Source organism: Hemiscyllium ocellatum, chromosome 24, assembly GCF_020745735.1.
Source record: "Hemiscyllium ocellatum isolate sHemOce1 chromosome 24, sHemOce1.pat.X.cur, whole genome shotgun sequence".
In the NCBI taxonomy this organism is placed as follows: domain Eukaryota; kingdom Metazoa; phylum Chordata; class Chondrichthyes; order Orectolobiformes; family Hemiscylliidae; genus Hemiscyllium; species Hemiscyllium ocellatum.
Genome location: NC_083424.1, coordinates 9,384,758 through 9,408,816, shown reverse-complemented (window position 1 = coordinate 9,408,816; position 24,059 = coordinate 9,384,758). Strand labels below are relative to the sequence as shown.

The following is a 24,059-nucleotide window of genomic DNA, read 5'->3' as shown; positions in this document are numbered from 1 at the left end:
GCTTAAATGCAGTCTTATAAAACAATGCCTTCTGGTATTACTTGTTGAATGTGGGCATTGTTGGGTCCATTAACAAATTCCTCCAGTTCAGACAAACGGTTGGTCTTTGCCAGAGCAAATATCAACTCTGTCTCCACATATGACTCTTTGGCTTTCTTCCTAGCCATTTGCAGAAATTTCACCAGGTCTTCCCAGTTATCTGAAAGATCAGAAATGGGGATTAAATAATCACTGCTAAAGAAGAATTGACCACAAATCAACTAAGAAACATTTACAACACTTGGCATCAATACCTTTTTAACAAAAAGATATAGTTTAGTATCTTGAACAAAAATCCCAGTACAGCAGCATCAGGTAATGCTGATTAAGAATGAACTTGATAACATTTTGCTGACACTCATTTAGAAAGTGGAGGAGCACAAATTCAGCTCTTAAAAAAAGTGAAGGAAACTCAAATTCAAAGAATATTTTATAGTTAGTGCTTTCATGTTCCATTCTTCAGTTGGTTCTTCACAATCCAGGTTAGCTATTGCGACAGCTGCCTATTTCCAATGGAGTAGGGATCTAGGCAGCAAGGAAATGGATTCTCAGCCATTAAAGGCCTGGTGTAGGTTTGGGATGGAATCAGATGCACCCATATAGAGTACCCCAATCTTCAGGAAGGGGGAAAATGCCACTCCCTCAATGGGACAAGATATTTCAGGTCTGGTCGAGAGATCCAGGGAGCTGTTGAGACTTAAATCCTGGATTGCTCACCAATGTAATCTTCCAAACGCCCTTCAGCCCAAACCAGAAATCCCTCATGTGCTGGAAGTCTAGTTTTAAACAGCAAGTTCAAAACCAGAACAAAAAACCAAAAGATGGTCTACCACCACAACAACATGTAAAACAAACCTGGAATTCCCTCCCTATGGGAAGTGGGTCTACCAACAGCACAGCCTGCAATGTTTCATGAGGCTCCAGCTCACCATCTTCAAGGGCAACTAAAAGGACAGGCAATAAACTCTGGCCAATGACACCCATGTCCCATGGGAAGACTGAAAACCCCACAGGACAAGTTTTCCGAATTGCACAATTAAAAAAAGACCACCAAAAGTAGAAAGGATACCTGACAAGATAACAACTGCATGACAAGGCTTTGTGAATATAGAGAGCTAACAAAAAAAGTGTAGCATTTGTTTAAGTCAGTGCAAATCAAAACAATACACTTTCCATTTTAAGGATCAACAACTTGCCTTTACAATTCCAGTTAATATGGTTATGCTATTAAAGTGTTGCACAGAAGTGGACAGGTGTAGAGATCTTTAAAAATCAGCCTCTTGCCTAGATGGGTTATGACACCCAAGGAAGGTGAGATTTTAACTTCAGCCTTTGACTCAGAGGGACACTACCACTGCACCACAGCCTTCCAACAAGTGTACATTAGCTAAACGGAGGGAATATTGGGACAGATTAGACACTTGACACTCCTTTCAAAGTGGGAAAGTGAATTTGAATTAGCATTGTCACATGTATGCATTTGAGTACAGTGAAAAGTTAATGACATTATGTGGCAACTTGGGTACAATCCTTTGTACGAGAATAAAGTTACATTACAGCTATACACATTGTATAACCATACATCAAAAGTTAAAATGCAGACTCTTTCCAAGGGCCCTCTGCAGAGGACCAGTGCTGGGATCTCCAGTCAGATTGCTGGCTACTACCACTCCACCTTGGATAGGTGCCCCAGCTTTAAGCCACCAATTTGAAGTCAAAGGCCAAGTGGGGAGAAAATAAAAATGACAGACAGATTAGATGGAACAGGAGTGTCGTACTTTGCTATCTTATCAGTGGAGTGGAAGTAAAATGGTTTTGGAGAAGTAATTCGCCAACTGGAGTTGGATACAAAAAAAAAATGCATGACTACCAACTTGAGACCAGAGAGTTAGTAGATTAATTCAAGAGCCAAGGGGTTAAAATTAAATTGTTTTTTTTAAACTTTAATTTGACTTTAAAAATCCAACTGTCAACAGAAGCCACACATACAGGCCAATAATAAAAGAGGACCTTGACCCAAGTTTCATGAAAGTTTAGATATATTGGTAGGGTAAGGAAATGGGCAGGAAGTTGGCAGATGGAATGTCAGGGCAACATGAAGTTGTTCCGTTTGAAGAAAGAACTGAAGTGTTTAAAATGGAGAAAGCCGCAGCAAAAAAAAAAAGTTGGGGATTTGGGAGTATTGCACACACTAGCAGCAGATGATCAGGAAGGCCAACAATGCTGGCCCATACTTTCAAAGGGGTTGGAATAAAACAGGGAAGATGTACTGCAATGGCACAAGGTGCTGGTGGGATGACAGCATTTTTGATCTCCTTAAAAATTCTCTCATTAGACAAATCTCAGTTTGAGGATGATTGCTGGTAATGAAGTGATCTTAGAATAAGGTTAAGGAGGTAGTGAGCTTTACATACTGGATTTAGAATGGAGGTGGTGATCTCATCGAAACCTGTTGAAGTAACAAGATAAAGCCAGTGAATCTGCATTCTTGTTTTTGATCTCAGCTGCTGTGAGGATAGTGCCACTAGGCAAAAATGGGACTGGAGGATGGCAGTGTCAAATGCTGCTGACAGGCAGAAACAATACACACTATCAAGGTCTCAGGATACATTAAAAAAAACTTTCCTAAAACTCAGTATTAAGGTAATTCCCTCAACAAGTTACAAGAAATGTTGACATAGTCAGGAACTAATGATAAGCATGGGGAGAATAAAAAAAGGGACCAAGATGAAGGAACAGGTCACAGACATAGGAGCCAGACATGGGAGCCAGACATGGGAATCTAGGTCAGGCGATCAAGTTTATGGAAACAGGTGATCTGAAAGGCTGAGGATTAAAAAAGGAACAGGGTGGGGTAGGGACAGAAGTAGATTAGTAATTGCAAAAGTTGATTTGGGAGAAATGTGCTTCCTGAAAGTGCACTAACTTCGTTCTGGTTGATTGACCATTACTCACTGTTCTTGTTGGCTGCTTTCACAACCTCCATATAGGCAGAAGGATCATCAGCCTTGATGTAGGAATCGATGGCTTCTTTAACCAAATCCTTCTGTAATTGTGCTCTTGCCAGCTGACTCCATACTGCTGGCTCATTACAACGTTCTGCAAATTCATAAGCACGATCAAGATTGCCAATGTGGTCAATCAGAACCTAAGGTCAATGAAAAGCTTTATTAAAAAAGCAAAAATCAAGATTTTCAAATCTGTTTGACCACCAACTACAAAATTCAGTTAAAGCCACTGTGCTTAACTGGCTAGTCCAATGCTGGAGAGAGAACACTTAGCAATACAAACTTCTAATCCACTCTGCCCATTTTACATACTTGGGCACATCTACTTATTCAGATGCAAATGTCTTAAATCCTTCAATAGAGAGGAAAAAAATATTCTTGCCTGCACAGCAGAAGTGTTCACATCAAACTTTCGAAAGATTGCAAATGCTTCTTCAAAAAGCTCATTACTGATGGCAATGTTCGCAATATCAGGAGCATCGTAGTTGTCGAGACGATTAATGTACTCCATAACACGGGTGCGATCTGCTTTAATAGCAGTAAGAATCAAGAGGTTCTGTAGGTTCCTGTGAGAAATTGCATCAAAAGCACAAGCCTCAGGATTAATTCTATAAACTTCATGGTCAGTGCAGTTAAAGTGACAAATCCCTTTGAAATAACAGCAAGGTAGTTACTGTAGTTGGATTTTTGTGCCTGAACATTTTTTTTTAAAAACAAAGGATCCTGACAGCTAACAGCAAGTTTCACAAATAAATTAATTAATTATTCCTATCACCTTTCATATGAAAAATTGTAATTTGGCATTGTAATCATTTCATGAGCTGGTTCCCACTAACAAAATTAAAACCATTGGGAAGGTAGTGAAAAAAACCCACAAGTTTTGTTAAATATAGCCAGGCATTTCTTTCAAAATGAGGTTGTTCATAGATTTACAGTGCATGGAAATAGTCAAACATTTCTCACCTATGTTCACTAAAGACATTGTTATCCAAGACTATCTTCTCGAGCAGTTCAATCAGCTCATTGGGGAGGTCGGCAGTCATAAAGGCTTTCACAGTGACAGATACTTCTTCTGGATCCTGGGTTTCAGACAGGGCTGTTTGGACAACCTGAAAAGCAATTACTTTCACTTTACAAAGTGGTTCATCAGGCTTAAGAACAAGCTGTTGTAAAGTGAAGAAAGAGTCAGCTAAGCTCAGAATGTATTAGCTGGTTAAGGGAGATATTCAGTAAGAGATGAAAAAAAGTAGTGAAATCATTCACAAAATCAGCAGATGCTACATCTTTATTGTTGTTTGCCAAAGAGCAAATATTTAAGTTACACAACTTCATTGCAGTTATAATTGTTATAATACTCCTGTTATAATTGCCAGAAGTTCCATGATAGTGAACTAGATTAGTCCAACTTTGAAGACTTTGATCTCCTCAGGTGTCATTCTGCTGAAGGACACTACTGATCTGCAGCCAGTTTTAATACGTTATAAGTTGTCTTCTGGGATTGGAGAGAAATTTAATTTGAAAACTGACATCTTACCCATATACTCACTGAAAAAGCACTATTATACCCCATGGACCCAAGTTATGCTATTTGGAACATTAGTTTTAGTTTCAAGTACTCCTTAAAATTTTCCACCTTTTTCAACTTTTAACCATTCCAGTTGAAGTTCATTTAGCAAGCGGTCCACTGTTTAGGGAGGGAGTAAAGCAATAGCTAGATCTCTACTTTTCCATTCACAACAAAAATACAGTGCACAAGGAGTCTTGTGGCACAATGAGATGTTTCAACTCTGGGTTCAAGTCTTACTTGATCCAGAGGTGAGTCTTCACATGTCAGTTTAAAGTTATTCAGTGCATGAGGATTTAAATAGTACCATTCTGACTGAAAAGTACATTTAAATCTGGCAGAACATTTCCCTTAAGCTTTCATAATTAGAGAATGCAAAGCATACCTGGTCAATCAGCTGGCGTCTAAAAGGATTATTTTCTTCAAGAACATTGGCCCAAAGCTGTGGATCTTTTCTACGTACAAGATAACGAGCCTCACTCTTGAATAGAGAGTTCTCATTGCAAACCTAAGCATGAGATTAAATCATACAAGTCAGCTGTATGCATCACTCCTCAAACTTTAAATTGCCAACAATTCAGAAAGTCCTTGCATTAAAAAGTTTGTATTGGTCATGATTGGAGGACTACAACTGCCTTAACAAATTACTCCTTTAAAAAAAAACAAACAAAACAAAACACATTCTATAAAACAAGGATTTTCTAATTATTAGATTAGAAAGAGGGTAAGTATATTTTATCCCTCAGCTGCCACCAGAGCTGACAGATAAGGATGAGAACTTCAAATATCAATGTTTGTTCATTCCCTCTATTGAAAAAGCATAAAAGGGCTACATTAGCTGTTAGCATGGAGAAATCCACGTGTCTGAGCTTGCAAATCTAATTCCAGGTTGCAACCTCAAAGCCCAGAGTTTGGACAGCCAAAAATCAGTAATTTTGTTTGTAGTTCAGAGGAGTGAGGAACGCTTTTTCAAAAGCGGTCAGGATTACAGTGCAAAAGTAATTTTTTAAAAAGACACACACGTCTGCATTAGTCAAGCACTCCTACCTCATCTTCCAGAACTTGGCCAGCATTTAAGTGCTGCAGCACTTTGCTGACCAAGTGCTTAAAACATGAGATAGCTCATTACTAAAATCACCCTTTCTGGCAGCAAGGTTCCAGATGCCCAATGCCCAAAGTGAAAGATTCTTCCTCAAAATTCCCTCTAAACCTCCAGCCCCTTACCTTAACTAAGGGTGCCTGATCAACAAAAAAAAAGTTAATATTTTTCCCATTTGCTTGGTCTCTGCCCCTCAAAAAAAAAAGCAGCCCCCATTCAGCACTCTGCTCAAAAATGAACACCATCCCATATTTGATCCATCTCCTTTGCACCCACAAGATCACATCCTTCCTTAGCTGTGGCTGTAACCACAACATCTCTCAAATTCATTGGGTTTTTTGTGCAATAGGCCAGCTTTTACCCAGACAGTACCCATCTTAAAATTGTGCCAAGACACTAACCTTGATGAGATCCAGATCACACTGGCCTCGCTCATAAGCCACACAAGCCAAATGCGGATCCCTCTTTTCACAGTACTTGCCAACCACAGAGCTATCATAGAAGGGGTTTTCACGCAGAAAACGCTCAGGATTGTTATTGCTATCGATATAGATTTTAGCTAAAGCATTGTGAGTAGCAGGCTCTTCACAGCCTTCATGAATTCTAGCCTCCAGCCAGGGAAGCAACAATTTCAATCTGCAGATAAATAAAATACAAAAAAACAAAAACATTAGAGAAGCAGCAGCAACTGGTAAATTCAATCAAGGGCAAGTATGTCCAACTGGGGATGGCTTGGAGGTGTTCTGTTGGATTGGGGCAAAGTTAAGCTCATACAGAAGTTACAGTTCAACAGGTTTATTTGGAAGCACTAGCTTCCAAAGTGCTGCTCCTTCATCACGTGATGAACCACCTGAAGGACCAGTGCTCCAAAAAAGGTAGTGCTTCAAAATAAACCTGTTGGATGAACTTGGTGTTGAGATTTAAAATTGGAACATTCATCGCTTTAAGAGAAGGTGGCTATGTGACTTCCTGAAATCTTCACCACTCTAAAATCAGAAGGATCTCTGGATTCCTGGTTTCAGAAGTTTATAAAAAGGGGAGGAGGTAGCTAAAGCAAATCCAGTGGTCAGCTGCAACTCTTTAGCTCAGATAGAGGAGGTTCAACAACTCAAATCCAAACAGTTTAGGTAGACATTCCCAGATCAGTATACACAGTCCTGAGGTCTGTCCAAAGACAAAAAAAAGTGTAGCTAAAAATTGTACAACAGGGAACGTTGACCATTGCCATCACCTGGATCAGGGTAGAACATTTATTACTAAATTACAGAAGTCTGGCAATTCAAGGTGCTACAGTTTCCATTTCAAACTAAACAGATCATTAAGCCAATTCTCAATGTCTGATGTTTTCTTTAATTCTGCCTGATTTTAATATTCCTTTCCTGTTAATCTGTTGCAGTATAGTACAAACTAAACTTCAATATATGGATGTCATCTACAGCTGTTCAGTGCTTCATAATGACAAAAATTCCCATTGAAATGGTACAGCTAAAGAATGCTGCAACAATTGGCAATGCACAAGATGGGTTAAAAAAGTCTGCTGTAACAGATCTAGCTATTTAGCTGGCCTCTTCAGTAATCAGAAGATGCTTCTGAATAATTCTGGGGCAGAAGACTGGGATGAAAAAACACCCTGATCCTGCAGGTGACAAAAGGAGTAGTACCATAAAATTAGCAGCAGCTTCATTCACTTACCCCAAAACAAGTAAAAAAGGTTAGATACTAACCTGTTTCTTTTCTCTACTTCGCCCACAAGCTCGTCAGTTGAGAACTGTCCACGGACTACAGTGATCAGATTTTTGATAACTTCTTCAGAGCAATCCACATCCAGTAGTCCACCTACCACTACTGGAAGCCTGCTTGGATTCACCTGCACACAATGAGACACCACAAATTGGCAACAGTTCTGTTTATCCAACCAGCATAAGGAAAACTGAAGTGCATGAACTTGGTTCTTGCATGAAGTCACTTGCTTGAGAATTACTGGTTTGACCACCTCTTTAGCCACTTGTTTTTCAGGCAATGTTTCCATAGCTTTCCGTGTACAGAGAGAAAAAAAAATCACCCTCTTTATGCCAAACTGCTGAGGATTTTGTAGCAAAATGTCATTTCTAACTAATAGAGGAGAATATTTGGCCCATTGCATCAAGCCAACTGTTCAGCCCTACATTTGTTCTTCCTGCTATTCTTGGATTTATCCTGTTACCCTTCAATACTCTGGAATCACAGCAACAAGCTGAATACAATTAAGGGCAAAATGGTATAAGTTACAAGAGGAGTGCCAAGTGCAATGATCTAGGATTGTGCTCAATAGTGCAATCTCTTACCCAAGGAGGGATTTTTAGATTAGACTTACAGTGTGGAAACAGGCCCTTCGGCCCAACAAGTCCACACCGACCCACCGAAGCGCAACCCACCCATACCCCTACATTTACCCCTTACCTAACACTACGGGCAATTTAGCTTGGCCAATTCACCTGACCCGCACATCTTTTGGACTGTGGGAGGAAACCGGAGCACCCGGAGGAAACCCACGCAGACACGGGGAGAACGTGCAAACTCCACACAGTCAGTCGCCTGAGTCGGGAATTGAACCCGGGTCTACAGGCGCTGTGAGGCAGCAGTGCTAACCACTGTGCCACCGTGCCGCCCACCAAATTTGCTGCACAAAAAACCACCAGATGACTCCTAGGCTGAGTGATTGATGCACCCGAGTAGACTAGGCATAAATCCTAAGAGCTGAGATGAAAAGAATCTCATTCAGGAGTTAACAGCACATGTCAGGAAAACGGAGGCTGGAGAGGTTCTAGAATTAGGGTAAGCACTCAAAAATCTCAGACTAAAAATGTCTTCATTCCAGGATTGCTAGTTTCGAATTGGCTATCCCAAAGTATGTGGGCTCAGCCAGAGTATATTCAATGTTGTGTGCCATATTTTTGGCAACAAGGGATTCAGGATTTTTTTTAAAAAAAAGAGAAGTGTTGTATACAAGTTGAGTTCAACAGTTCTTATTCAATGGTGGAAGAGGTATGAAGGGTTGAACACCTATTGGATGATTAAGTTTCACAATCTGTGAGCACTTTGCAATGCAGTGATCATAGTTATAAGAACAGCTTAATGATTTTGATTTCACTGACCTTCTGGACATAGATTTCAATGTATTTCTGCAGGTTGTTGCGATACAGGTACAGAACGAGGTCATGGACAAAGTCAAATCGGTCACACACAATGATTAAGGGAAGCTGGTCTGTCAGTTTGGCTTCCTGAAAAACAAAAACATCATTACTGCCCAGCACAAGTCTCCAGGTTGCAGTGGCCCAACCTCCATTCAACAAAAAAAGTCTCACTTTCAAGCACCACATTCTTAAATCCAAACCGGAGGAATGTGCTTCGACAGCCAAATTTACACTTATTTGCTTTTGCCTCGCTACTTCAAAGAAAACTAATTCCCCAAGAATGAACTTAACCCCTGCAAACACTGCTTTAAAAAAGTGCCTGAAGGAGAGAGTATGACAGTGACTGAATATCAGCAGACAAAATGTTCAAGTGACTTCTATCAAGGATTACTGGAACACGATGCATCAAGTGTGGGGGAGCTGACCAAAATGGAATCCTGAGTGGTTGTTAACTGCATTAGTTGGAGGCTTTGACACAAGTGGTTACAACACTTTACTGTCATGACTAGATATTGGAATAATTAGTAAGTGACTTTGCAGAACTGAAAGCAATTTAAAGTTAACTAAACTGCAGTACAGACTTTGGAATTCTTTAGCAAAGTTAGATGACTTTGCATTTCTATATCAGACTAGATGATAATACAGCACTTACCATAATCCCCACAAAACCACTTATCCTTTCCTAGGACAGGGTTGAGGGTGGTTTGAGTCAAGATATGCCAAATGGTTTCCTGGGTCATGAAGCCAGTTAGAGCTATGCATGTTAAGGGTGATTCTGGAGTCAGACTATGCAAGGATGGCAGATTGTCTCCAAAAAAGGTTAGTGGATTTAAAATGCTAGCTGATTAAAGTTGCTTTCATTGTGACAAAGGATTTTGCATTACAGCCCCTAAGTTTCCTCTACACTAAAATCTGGTTCCATTTGAGACTATTCCATTCTAAGCACCAGGGCAGGAAAGTAGACTCTTCATCCAACTAATCCACATCAACTAAACTAATCCCACATGCCTGAAGTCTTTCCTATTCATGTACTTATCCAAATGTCTTAAACATTGTAGCTGTACTTGCACTTTCACTTCCTGAGCCTGAGTTCATTCCACATGAACCACAAGGTTGCCCCTCATGCTCTTTAAAAAAATCTCTCCCTTCCCCCTAGGGTGGGGAGTTCAAAACTATGGGGCATATTTAAGGTGAGACCCTCGCTATTCACCTCATCCAGGCCTTGTGTCAACTTCTGTAAAAGAGGTCACCCCCCCAACCATCTACACTCCAAGGAGGAAGGCCCAGTCTCTCAAATTCCCAGCCACATCCTGAAATCTTTGAACCCTCTCCAGTTTGCACTACCATTTTGAAAATGGACAATAGCCTGTGCTACTAAAAAGTGGTGGATAATTCAACACCTGCAATATTACAGGAAATTTCAGTTACAAAAAAGTGGTTGAATTGCACAAATCAAAATTATCTAATTCTGAAAAGTAGCAACAGAAAGTGGATTGTCTATCCACCTTCATCTGTGAAGCTGCATCCCATAAGCAGACTTCCATTAGGTGAATTAGTCCTGTCAGCTCAAAAGTTCAATGTTAATTCTGCATGTACGGATAAACACTGAAGCATTTTCAGCATATTAGGGAGGCATTGATCATCTACCCATCACAAAAAACTCATTAAAGAGAATTGTGTATTCAACAACTTAGCTATCAACTGCTCAGGTTTCATTAACTGGAATTTACAAGTAATTTATCTTGCTGAATAAGGCTTTCCTTTCCATAAGGATAGGACAGCTGAAAAGCAAAGTACTTGGATAGTAAGCTAAAACAAAATGCTCTGGCAAGACCAATGTTTTAGATTTGGTGATCCATCAGAATTGCTAATTTCCACTACTGACAGCACTTTAAAGACACAGACTTGCAGTTATAACTGCCTTTGACTGTTTCAGAGGCAGTTAGGTTCCCAGGTGAAGTTTTGTAAAGGAGTGGAACCATAACCCTCAACGTATACAGGATTGATACTCCGGGTTGCTTTTCATGTGGAAAAGAATCTTGGGTGTTGAGACCTTGAGAATTCTCAATCTTTGAGCAATGGATACTCAATGGAATGTAACAAATCTTCAAGTTTGAATATTGGAAACTTTTCCCCCTACCCATAAAACATCTTGAAGGGCAGAACAGGCTGGAGTGGCCATTGAAACAATTGGGAACACAGCCACTCCACTTCTGTAATTATAGACAAGTAGTAGATGGGGGTCTGTTAATAAACTTGGACAAAACAAATATCATTTTAAGCCAGATTGTTTAGATTTGGGGAATACCAAACAGACAAGATCTGCACTAGAACAGGTTGTGTAGGGTCACTGAAGAATATTGTCCCCAGCAATACAGCAGCCCTTCAGTGCTTATTGAAAGGGCACTTCAGGCTGCAAGCCAAAAACTATTTTCCAGAGGCAAGAATGACCAAAAAAGTGGGCAATGTGCTGCCAAGAATGCAATGAAACTGGGCCAAAGGCACCACATTTTATAAAAAGTACCTTCAGGAAATTCTTCACACGTTCTGAATCATAGCAGTTGCTCTCACGGCATATACGCTCAACTTCTTTAATTTGTCCAGTTTTACATGCTGCCTGAATATACTTGAAGTGAACATCAGGCTCCTGACTGAAGTTCACAATGGATCCAAGGAAATAAAACAATCCTAATTTGAAGGAAAGAACAGGAGGTGCAGATCAAAACTCAATTCGCTCCAAGTAAATATTTCAGAAATAGAATGCTACAAATATTGATTGCATTGCCAGTTTCTGGCATAGATAAACTGACAGTCATTAGTACTTAAATTGCTGCAAGACAAAATGGTCAAAAGAAAAAATCTGCTACACAAATTAGAACCATTAGCATTACTTTATAGTGAGTTGAGAGATATCTTTAATAAAATGTCAAAAAGCATTAATAGAATTACTCTCATCTCTACACATGCTTGATTTAATCTCGAGAGTGTTGTTTAAGAGTCAGGTCTATTTTCTACACTCCTAAAAAACACAGGTAGACTACCTAATTTCATGCTGATTTACTTCTCGTGGAGAGAAAGTTACTCCTTGCATGATTCTGGATTAGAACCTCCACTGCCTCAAACATGTTAGAAGTCTTCACTATTCCTATCTTTGAATGCAGTTTATCAGCGACCTTTTAAGCTGAATGAGTCGTTGTATAGTTTGTGATCATTTTTTAGTGTGCTTAGAAAAATAAGCCAGCAAGTTTTGAACGTTGATATATTTGGACTTGTGCAGGTGATAAATCCAACCAATCAAAACACCTCCTGGATAAAAAGTCTCCTGCAATTACACTAAAAGGGACAATATCAGTTTTAAAAGTAGTGGATATAATCAGAGACCAGCTTTGGTATTCACAAAACCAAAAAAATACAGAAAACGAAAAACTATTAGAATAAGGGCAAATAGAAAAAAAAGAGAATGCACTAAAAGGTTAGGAAAGGAAACAAGTGTAGATTAAAAATAATTCTTAAAGAGATTAAGTTTCAGAATGTAATTTGCAAAGATAGGATCTGCAGTCTCAAGTTTACCAAATGGTTCAAACAAACAGCATTAAAATCTGCACTAGGCTTTGTCCTGTAAAGTTAAGCAACAACAACATCGCTATAATTTGAGAAAGGGGCAAGAGGTTTAGCTTAAGTCAGTGGGTTACTCACAGTAAGACATGGATATAAAACAGCTTCCTTAGGAATTCAGGTGGTGCAAGAGACTAAAGTCAAAAAACAGCTTACCCTCATAACTCTTAAAGGATTCAAAAAGTTCCACCAATGACTGAGTGCCAAGCTGCTCATGGTACTTGGATGCTACTTGCACACAAAGCTGCAGATTCTGGCGGATGTTAGCTGACAACATGGCACGCAAGCACTCAAGGGAGTCTTCTACAGAGAGTGCACCAAAGAAGTTCACCAGCCACTAGAGGTAGGCAGAAATGAAAAACATTAAGCCCTAGTTTCCACAAGCATAGCAATCATTTTTAACTCAGAACTTGCAAGACATTGAACAGCTCATTATCTTTGCAGATTTGAAATGTTTACAATAAAATCCAGAGGAATGAAAGTCAGTAGTGAGTATTACAGTCAGGGGCAGCATCCTGAAGTGCCATGGAACACCAACTTGGAATTCCACATAACTACAGCCAAAAGGTTAGCCTAAAAAACATTCTACACAATTCTGGAGAATAGATACAAACAGGAGTAAGTGTTTATTCACATTTAAGTTCCCATCCTTGAAAGTATAATTTGAAGGAGTGTTCAAATTCTAGGAGATTATGACTTTGCTGGCTTAGTCATAATTCTCAAGTGTGTAATCAGTGAATATAATACTATCCTGAAATCAAAAACTTAGCAACTGTAAAAAAAATCTCCAGAGCACCACAAGCTGCTCTTCAGTTGGCAATGACTATACGAACACCATCTATTTTGAAAACTGAAGTAATGCAGAGTTATGATTACTTTGGCAGGAAAAAGTACTTTGCTTTTCAGACCATGTCCAAGGTCAAGATCCTTTTCTAGGATTCAAGATGCTACTTGCATGTGGTCTTGGTACCCCTTACGGAGGAGAGCTTCTGTAGTGCAGGTGCAGATTTCATTGCTTCAGGAAGGCACTACTCGGAGACCATCAATTCAAGAAAAAAAAGTTTCCATCCTGATGTCTTACATTTATGCAAGCCTGAGAATTTTTTTTTAAAAACTGGTCTCAAGTTACCAAGGCCACCCACTATTCAACTATCCATTCACATGTTTTTAAAAACAAGGGTTACTTTCAAACCAACATTAAAAAATGTCTGCAGACCAGCCTAAGCTTTAACTTGGGCTATATTAAAATGGCATTTCACACAAATTCCACTTAGACTTGAATTCAGTATACTCTAAACTCATACCTCAGGGTTCAAAAGGTGAGTATGTACAACAGCACGTTTGATATCATACAAATCTGTATAGTGCTCCAAAGCCCTCTGCAACAAGCCAGCTTTTTCACATAGCTGGGCAATATGTGCACGATCATAGTGAGTAAACATCTGGTTTCCTAGGATTGCATCAGCCACCTAAGAAAGTAAAGTCCCATTAGTAAGGATGTTAGGTATGCACATAACTCATGAACTGCAGTGATCAGCTGCTACACTTGGCTAGATTAGAACGTAGCAGTCTGGTAGTCATATGCTGAGTCTCTAGACGAAGAAGATAAAGCAGATCTATAGAAAGATGCTGAATGGACAGGAAATTGCTCAAAATGTCTGATTTTTGACTGTTAGCCAACATGCAAGCTAATGTTCAACTAGCAAGGACATTAAACAGTTACAAAAGGTTATAAGCCATTTCAATGGAATTGCCTTAAATATATCTAATGAATTACAATTATGTCTGGTTTGTAGAATGTTAAGTCATTTGAAATTTTGAACAGCTTAGGCAAGTCAGAGTTCCAGAACAAAAGTCAGCAAGTCCATCTGACACAGGGATTAAATCAAGTTAAAACCAACATTTAAAATGGGAAACCTAACCCCAGAGGAAGAATATCTCTTGCCTTAATCTATAAGATGGCCTCAAACAATTGGAATCAGAACAGAATGATTGAACAAAAAAAATTCAGGTGTGGGTGAAAAGTGTCTTAAAGTGACTTTTTGCTACTTCAAAAAACATCTAGATCGGTAAAGGCAGAATAGTAGATGTGATTTATATGGACTTCAGTCAGGTGTTTGACAAGGTTCCTCATTGTAGACTACTTAGCCATGTTTAGACTCACGTCGAATAGTGAGGACTAACTATTTGAAATCTGAACCTGTTCAAAAACAGTATAAGACAGAAGGTGACAGGGGCTGCTTTTCAGACTGGAGACCTGTAACCAGTGTGGAGTCCACTGCTTTTCATCATTTAAAAGAAGTGATTTGGATTTCACTGAAGGAGGCATGGTTAATAAGTTTGCAACTTTGGAATTATAGTGGACAGCCAAGATGGTTACCTCAGGGAAGTTCAAAAAACCAGGCACCTGAAGGGCAACTCTTTCCATAGGGTGATGGATACATAGAATGAACTGTTGGAGGAGGCTGGTACAATTACCCATTTTAAAAAATAAGCATCTGGATGAGTATATGAAGAGGAACGGTTGAGGGTATATGGGCCAAGACTAGTTTAGGATATCTGGTCAGTATGGACCAGTTGGACGAAAAGGGTCTATTTTCATGCTGCATTACTAGGTAAATTCAGAGAGCCTTGCTCACTCCAAGGCCCATTATACTCGCCCCAAGAACTCCAGCCTAATGTCCACACGGTATTGCAGTAATCTTACTTTACATTTACAAAGTTGTGCAAAACCAAATGTTTACCTTTTTAGTGTAAAAATATAGCACTTAAGGCTATTCCTGACACTAGGAGAGTTTGAGGACTAACAAAATTTGCCAGATTAGTATTTCATTTGTAGGTTAGGATGAAATCAGAAGAGGGGTCAACATTTATATTGAAGGCACTTTTTAAAATCCAATAAATTTGAGTATTCAATCATGAGACTTGGGCATTTAAAATAATCTTTAGAGAAAAAAATTCAAATGTTGCTACTTTACTTCAGTGAAGGCCAGAGATTAGTTCTTAAACCAAATAACAACCCAAAACATCCAAGTATTCATGGCTAGTAAAGTACATTTCCCACCTGCGGTGCATGGATCAGATTCATTTCAAGAAGGCGTGTTTGTAAGTGACCCTCAGAAGGCCTGTTATTCTTCAACGCATCTAATAGGAAAGATGTACACTGCTGGATCAGGTTATTTTCCATAAATACATCCACAATCTGGAAGGAAGGGAAAACTAGCATCAACTGTCAGGAACTTGCACGGCTCTTTAAAATGTTAGTTAGTCCATAAAACAAAGATTTAAAAAGTCAAAAACACAGACTTTGGATCCATTCAGCTGATCCTAGGGAAGCGGTTAGTGTTGGGTAAGATTTCTTACTAGAACGATCAAGCAATTTCAACTGGAAAGGCATGGGCAGATAAAAATCTGGGGTTGTTCTGTGAAGCTCCAGAGAACATCTGACAAGTACTGGCCAGATTAAGTTATGCACTTTTTTGTAGTTTCAGGATAGGATTGAATATCTACATGCAGTATTGAAAAAACAGCAAAAAGGCATGAAAAACAACCGATACAAAAGTTTTAGAAATCACTGAAGGCCACAGGAAAAAAATCCAGGTACCATGTTACTCCAGAAAGCAAAAATTTAAAAGCCAGTCATCTAGATTTTATCCCACTTTACAGGATAAGTAGAGATTCCACATTTACATCACAATGAACATTCATTCACCATAATACAAAATGGGAGTGAAATTAGTTACTCACTTTATTCACCAGATTACACTAGAACTCTACAGTTCCACTAAAGCACAATGCTTTATAGAATATTTTCATGCATGTGCTTGAAGTGAGCCCTCAAAAATTATGCTGATGTGGAGTTTACAAAAGCAACTGTCAAACTAGCATACATGGGTCTGAACTACTGCTTGTTAAAAACAAAAAAAAAGGTCACAGCTGAATGGAGTTAGGTTTTTAAGCCACACTAGACCAGAAATGATAGTTAGTTTTCCCACATCATCCACACCTCATTAATCCAATAGACAGATTCCCAAAAATAATTTCAACCCATGACAGGAGATGGCTAACAATTCAAGTCTGGACTCATTAACACTTTGTTCAGTTAACAAACCAACTGAAGGCCCACCAGTAGATCCTTCCTTAAACTTCAGCTGCAAATTAAAAAGCTTAGAAATGTTCAAACCGACCTGATTAATATTAGCTAGGGGTTCTTCATCCTGGACAAGCATCTGTGCAAACTGAAGTCCTTGGTCAGGGCTCACACGCATAACATTTCTCAGCAGGAAGACCCAGTCAGGAGTGTAACCAACCTGTTAAACATAAATTGGACTAGGGGTAAGTCAAGAAAAAAAAATCTGGTGCATTTCAGACAAAGTTATTTAGTACATTGAATACATGTGGAAGAGCTGAAGATTTTTGTTCAAGTTTTACCCAAAACATTCAACAGGCATTGCTAAGATAATAGAAGGATTTTAGGACAAATTACCTTTTTCGCATACAGAACAATTTTCTGGAATTGCCCAGTTTCTGCAAAACACTGTATAACTTTATTTGGCACATTGGCTCGGAGATAGACACTTAAAGCTAGTGTGGGATCAGCTGTCTTCACCAAGTCTCCCAGTTCCTCAGAACACTCCAACTACATTAAAAAGCAAAACATTAAAAGAACAGGTCAACAATAACTGCAGATTCATGAAACATTCTCCATCACAAGTGCTTGAAGGTACGTTTGTAACTTGTATTCTAGCTCCAAATAATCCAGTGCCCATTCTCAGGAGGAATTAAAGAGCTGTCGTTACCTTATCTTCCTTCAGCCATTTTTCCAGCAGTTGCTTGCGGCCTTGTTGCAAGACAGGACGGCAGAGTTCCAGTGATTCATACTTGTTCAATTGTCCCTGATCAAGGAGTATCCCAAAATACTGCAGAAGAGGTGAAGCCTGCCCTGGCTGGGCCGGGACTGTCTGGAATTTTCTAATTGTGTCTGGAGTCCGTAGAATACCCTACACGAACACAGTATATAGAATAAGCTGATCTACTCATTGCATGTTTCAGGATTGCATCGCTTACTGAGGATAATTGACGTTCCTCTGCACTGACACTTTTCTAACACTTAAGAATACATTACAACCCTTTTTTTTGAATGGTCTAAGCTCAAGTGCCTATAATATCCTTTATTACTTTCATCATGACACTTCGATTAACCAGTTGACTTGGTAAAAACAATGACTGCAGATGCTGGAAACCAGATTTGGGATTAGTGGTGCTGGAAGAACACAGCAGTTCAGGCAGTATCCAAGTAGCAGCAAGATCAATGTTTCAGGCAAAAGCCCTTCATCAGGCATAAAGGCAGAGAGCCTGAAGCGTGGAGAGATAAGCTAGGGGAGGGGAGAAAGTAGCATGGAGTACAATAGGTGAGTGGAGGAGGGGATGAAGGTGATGGGTCAGGGAGGAGGGTGGAGTGCAGTGGATAGGAGGAAAAGATAGGCAGGTAGGACAAGTCATGGGGACAGTGCTGAGCTGGAAGTTTGGAACTAGGGCGAGGTGGGGAAGGGGAAAATGAGGAAACTGGTGAAGTCCACATTGATGCCCTGGGGTTGAAGTGTTCCAAGGTGGAAGATGAGGCGTGCTTCCTCCAGGCGTCTGGTCGTGAGGGGGTGGCGGTGAAGGAGGCCCAGGACCTCCATGTCCTTGGCAGATTTGGGAGAGTTGAAATGTTGGGCCACAGGGTGGTGTGGGTGTCCCAGAGATGTTCCCTTAAGCGCTCTGCCAGGAGGTGGTGTCCAGTCTCCCCAATGCAGAGGAGACGGCATCTGTTGCTCCCAATGCAAAAAATTATTAGTGGATGTGCAGGTTTAAAAAAAACTTTGATGGATGTGGAAGGCTCCTTTAGGGCCTTGGATGGCAGGGAGGGAGGTGTGGGTGCAGGTTTTGCAATTCCTGTGGTGGCAGGGGAAGGTTGTCAACTTCCACTTGTGGTATATCTATTTGGCAATCTTGCCTTTTTGTTTTGAATATAAAATAAAGCTTTGGCAACATTTTCTTATTCCATTCGTGTTGGAGTGCTATAACCACAACTTATGCAATGTACCCAAGTTCATAGAATCCCTACAGTGTGGAAACAGGCCATTTGGCCCAACAGGTCCACACCAGCCCTCCAAATAGTATCCTACTCAGATCCATCCCCCTACATTTACCCTGACTAATGCACTAACCTACAAATTCCTGAGCATTATGGACAATTTAGCATGGCTAATTAACCTAACCTGCACATCTTTGGACAGTGGGAGGAAACCCATGCAGACAAATGTCTGTCAGGAGTTTTTCTGCCAACTGCATTGAACCTGGGTCCCTGACACAGAGGCAGCAGTGTTAATCACTGAACCGTTGTGCAATCAATGTTTTGAATGTCTGTAAAACAAGTATATTTAACATTCTAGAGTGCACAAGATTTCACCAAAAATTGTCTAATAGTAGGTTATTGCACCCACTGACCCAGCAGTAGAGTTGGCCTTTTCACATCTGAATAGATTTAGTTAGAATGAAGTCCACTGCCTGCAGCGAGAACACATTAGTTGTTTAGGAGAAAGTGAGGACAACAAATGCTAGAGATTGGAGCTGAAAAATGTGTTGCTGGAAAAGTGCAGGTCAGGCAGCATCCAAGGAACAAGAGAATCTACGTTGCGAGCATAAGCCCTTCTTCAAGAAGAATGCCTGAAACGTCGATTCTCTTGCTCCTTGGATGCTGCCTGACCTGCTGTGCTTTTCCAGCACCACATTAGTGGTTATGGGTTAACAAACAAGAGACAGTACAACTGTTAAAATGCTGCAGTTAGGAATAAGCAAGGAAGACCTGGATTACTACATGTTTTGGATTTTCAAAACAAGATCAAGAGGCTGTTAGGCTGGCAAGCATTGGAGGAGACAGTGCAGCACCATGCACAAGAGAACAACGTTTGAACAGTACAAAAATGGAGACAAAAACAGGTCCATGTGATTATAGCACTCCAACACTAATGGAATGAGAATGTTGCCAAAGCTTTATATTATATTCAAAATAAAAAATGCAAGATTACACCACAGGAGGAAGTTGACAAGTCAACTGGTTAGTCAAGGCACTATGGTGAAAGTAATAAAGGATATTATAGGCACCTTAAGCTTAGACCATTCAAAAAGTAGTAGAGGGTTGAAACGTGTTCTTTACAACGTTAGGAAAGTGTCAGTAGAGGAACCTCAATTATCTGAGGGACACAATTGGGGAATATTTCACTTAATGGAATGCCAGATAAGAGTGAGCCAAGCATCAGGACCACTATTTGGATAATCAGAATTAGTTAATTGAATGCCAGATAGGAGGTTCTTCTGGCAGAATGAGAATGCCCACACCTTTGGAGCTGATGCAGCAACTTTAGCAGCTTCAGCATAATTTCCTTGTGCGAATAAAGTGTTAAACTTTCGTGCAAAGAGCTCCTCAGCACCAGCAAGATTGCTTCTCACAGCCATTCGGAGAGCAAGGTCTGGGTTTTGGAGCACATTAGTTGCGTAGTTTACAATATTCTCTTCTTCCACACAAACAGATAATACCTGGGGGCAAACAAAAAATGGTCAGTTAAGGAACATTCAATATACTAAGAGCTCTACACAAGTGGAAGTTGAGAGTGAATGCAAGCAAACTGTAAGAGTTAACAATGTAATCTACTTCCAATTAAGTCACATCCAAGAAATTACAACAGCTTGATTGTATACAGGGCAATGAAATAGTTAAGGAGTCTACAATTTGTTAGTCACATCCGGAGGCTAAGAAAAGGTATAATCTACACAAAAAGCCCCATGGTTAAAACATCCTTTGCTAAAAATGAATTATATTCTCATTTCATGCTGGCTATACCAAGCAAAAGCCTACTTGCAAGTGGCTCTTGTAATGCCATGCACCCTAAAGAAACTTTAATGTGCTCTAGTCATTGCTACAATTACAGTTTGTGATTCAGGACCATAACAAGTACTTGTCCTCACTGCTGGTATAGGAAGCATTATGCAAAAAAAAAACCACTTCAGTTTGCTTACTACCACAGAAATTGCTAACAGCCTTGGATAACATACTTGGCCTTTTTTATTGACTCCAATGATGCCAGATGTAGGTTCATGGGGAGCAGTCACAAAAATGGTCTCAGCACTAATACGGTTCATGTAGATACAAGCACCAGATTCCAAGTCATACAAGTGGATGTAGCCATATTTGGTAATGAGATATATAACCCCATATTTTGTTCCAATCTGGAGAAGAAAAATATTGGAATGACAAATTTCCATTACATTTCAGTATTTTCATCTAGGATGCCAGCGGGAGTACAAAGATGAGGAATGAAAGACAAAAACACTGGATCATGCACACAGGTTGGAGGAATAGAATCAGATTCCCTATAGTGTAGGGACAGGTCATTTAGCCCACAGCAACCCTCTGAAGAGGATCTTACCCAGATCCACCCCACCCCTATAACCCTGTACCCCCATGGTCAATCCACCCAAGCTGCACATCATTGGACAAACTGGAACACTGAAGAAACCCAGACACAGGGAACGCTGGGAGATGTTAAACTGGTAGTGAGATCCATGAAGTCAAAATGGAGCTATAGCACTAGACTCTGCAATACATTTTCCACTCAGCTAATTTGAAACTTTAGTTTTATGTACTTGCTATAGCCAGTTAGCCCACTCTATTCAAAATTCTACAGTCTAAACTACTGAAACTATAGAGTAGTAAGTGGTTCCCCAAAATTCACACTTCCAGTTTAACTGCACCATCTAGGGTGACTCGAGTCAGCTAAAAGCAAAGTATTTTTAAAATTTGGTAAAGAAACCGAATGAGTGTGCACTGTCTGGTCAAACTCACCTGGAGACATCCAGCCTCAAATGCAGAGACCAGAATGGGGCCACTGGCTTCGAAAGATAATCCTGCCTTTAAGTTGGTGTAAAAAGTGAGGTCTGCAGATGCTAGAGATCAGAGCTGAAAATGTGTTGCTGGTTAAAGCACAGCAGGTCAGGCAGCATCCAAGGAACAGGAAATTCGACGTTTCGGGCCAGAGCCCTTCATCAGGAATGAAGAGAGGGTGCCAGGCAGGCTAAGATAAAAGTTAGGGAGGAGGGGCGATGGAGATGTGATAGGTGGAAGGAGGTCAAGGAGAGAGTGATAGGCCGGAGTGGGGTGGGGGCGGAGAGGTCAGGAAGAGGATTGCAGGTTAGGAGGGCGGTGCTGAGTTCAAGGGAAATCGACTGAGACAAGGTGGGGGGAGGGGAAATGAGGAAACTGGAGAAATCTGAGTTCATCCCTTGTGGTTGGAGGGTTCCCAGGCGGAAGATGAGGCGCTCTTAAGTTGGTGGTCTTGCAGTTTAAAGGAAAAATACACACTTGCTAGTAAGAAGTGCCAGAACATATGGGAACAGGGCCAAGAGGACCTTCAAGCCAGTCAAGGTTGGCAGGAGACAAAAATATTCCTTCAAGTGACAATAGCCATTACCAAAACAGGCTCAGCTTGTACATGCTTGTTATTAGCAACTCATTGGTAAAGCATTCTTCATGAAGCCTCAAGATAGCTTCAAACATTGCACCAAGTTGTTGTGATCATGACAAACCTAGGCTGTCAAAATATATTCTGTTGAAAAGTAGTTTTCAACAGAACACTCATTACAAGACAGTTACACTTTGCTAAGTAGCATGCAACACTGTGGCTTATTGTAAAGTATACAGAATGAAGCTGGTACTTACTTGCATTGCTACTGGAAAGTCAGTTTGGGCCTCTGGAGGGAAAAACACATCCACTGCTCTCTTTGTAAAAGGCTGGTTTCCAGCAGCGGGCTGACCTACTTCTATTATATGTAACTGCAAGAGAGTTTACAAGTCAGTTTCAAAAGCCAGGATAGACAAGCCACAAAATACAGACAGTGAAGCTGTCAATTACCAGATTTTTAGGTGGATTATATGGGATGCAATGTGATGCATGTCACTGCCTATGATGCAATGTGCAATTTGCTGGTTACTGGATCACCACTTTCTCTTTACAGTACCTTGAAGTGTTCAGTACAAGGTGTGAATATGGGCTGTGAAATTTTAAATTTACATTTGCAGGATGGTGGGAAATGGATTAAAATACACCACACAACAAAAAAGGATTCTCCATTTAGCAGTAGGAGGTGTTTAACCAAAACAATGTAAATTTACCTTTCCTCCTGCTTGACTACGAACTGCAAAGCAAAAGAGTGTTGACGGTGTGGGATTCTCTTCCAATTTGAAGTCAGCAAAAGCTGCAGCATGTCCCTCAATCGGCTGGGACACCTTCCTGTCCACAGAGTACAGCTGCATTGCACCAACTACCCTGTTTTGCTAAATGAGGAAAAGCAAAAGTTGGAGGAAATGCAGTCAGTTCAGCTAGATGATTCAGGTGGTCTGAAGTGGACAGCACCATACTATACAGGGCTACAATCCACATTTGATTAGCAAACAATTCAATTCCTTAAAAAGGATTACAATTGCAGACCCAAATAGCATTCAGCAAGAAAACCATGTGCACTTTAGTGATGGCGGCCCTGGTAGTATTTGCTGTGTTTCAGATTCCTAATTGAGCCGTATACTTTGCAGCAAGAACTAAATTATGCTTGGCTGAGCATAACTGCTTGTTTGCTGGTTACAAGGGATTTACTGCAAAAAAGAGGAGCCAAGACCAAAAAACATTTTTCCAAAGAACTGCCAAATTGACTGACTTGAATCTCTGGTGGCTAAAATGTGAAATTCCTTTCCCAATGGGATTATGGGTCTATTTACAGATGACTGACTACAATGGATCATGGTGGCAATGCACCAAGTTGAAAGGCAACCAAAAATTGGCCAAGTGACAGGACAGCCAGAGACACCAAAACATCCTACAAATGAAAACAAGTCTGCATGGAAGATAGGAAAGGCCATATTAGCTGCACACTTCAAGCTGGAGGGACGTGCACTGCTTTGGCAGGTTACCTGGAAACTGGACTCCATTTCAGTCACCTCGGAGGGTAAAGCCTACTTATAAAACATTCAACTCATTGAGGATTCAATGGTATCCTCAACTATGATCTTGCTTGGAGACTCCTGAATTAAGTTGTTCAAGAATCCCTGAAGGTCACTAAATTGACATTATGAATCATCAGCCATGCTGCAGTGACAGTTAAACTGGACATAGAAAGTTATACTAATTCAGTTAGAGTTTAGAGAATTGTCCAGCAATCCAAAGTGTTGAACACAAAAAAAGGGGGAAATAAATTTACGCCAAAAGTTTTAAAAGGCAAGTCAGCATTATCCCAACATCCTTAAAACATCCTAACCAACAGTTTTAAAAAAAAAATTCGTGTGGCATCCATGTCCTTTCTCAACACACAAAAGCAAGATCTTGCTTTATAGCAAATTTAAAAATAGCATTAAAAGCTTAAATGCCAGAAACATCAAGTCAGTGGCATAATCTATTAGTTTCAATGTGCTGGGTCCCTGATGGAAGACAGTAGCAGCTCATGGGGCAATCATGTGTATACACCTTTAA

General features: G+C 40.2%; 1 protein-coding gene across 3 annotated transcripts in view; it reads right to left on the bottom strand.

Annotated features, from left to right (window-relative positions):
- Positions 1 to 24,059, bottom strand: part of cltcl1 (clathrin, heavy chain-like 1) — a 56,351-nt gene that overhangs the window by 13,701 nt on the left and 18,591 nt on the right. For all 3 annotated transcript variants that reach the window (XM_060843450.1, XM_060843451.1, XM_060843452.1), the window contains exons 4-22: positions 22,712 to 22,873; positions 22,259 to 22,372; positions 20,596 to 20,769; positions 19,882 to 20,079; positions 17,298 to 17,498; positions 16,985 to 17,137; positions 16,686 to 16,808; positions 15,563 to 15,700; positions 13,803 to 13,967; positions 12,655 to 12,835; positions 11,408 to 11,571; positions 8,845 to 8,970; positions 7,435 to 7,577; positions 6,112 to 6,346; positions 4,997 to 5,119; positions 4,011 to 4,156; positions 3,430 to 3,613; positions 2,995 to 3,187; positions 42 to 199 (exon numbers count right to left, since the gene is read on the bottom strand). In XM_060843450.1, coding sequence (XP_060699433.1) covers positions 42 to 199; positions 2,995 to 3,187; positions 3,430 to 3,613; positions 4,011 to 4,156; positions 4,997 to 5,119; positions 6,112 to 6,346; positions 7,435 to 7,577; positions 8,845 to 8,970; positions 11,408 to 11,571; positions 12,655 to 12,835; positions 13,803 to 13,967; positions 15,563 to 15,700; positions 16,686 to 16,808; positions 16,985 to 17,137; positions 17,298 to 17,498; positions 19,882 to 20,079; positions 20,596 to 20,769; positions 22,259 to 22,372; positions 22,712 to 22,873 — 3,081 coding nt within the window. The remainder of the gene's footprint in view (positions 1 to 41; positions 200 to 2,994; positions 3,188 to 3,429; positions 3,614 to 4,010; positions 4,157 to 4,996; positions 5,120 to 6,111; positions 6,347 to 7,434; positions 7,578 to 8,844; positions 8,971 to 11,407; positions 11,572 to 12,654; positions 12,836 to 13,802; positions 13,968 to 15,562; positions 15,701 to 16,685; positions 16,809 to 16,984; positions 17,138 to 17,297; positions 17,499 to 19,881; positions 20,080 to 20,595; positions 20,770 to 22,258; positions 22,373 to 22,711; positions 22,874 to 24,059) is intronic.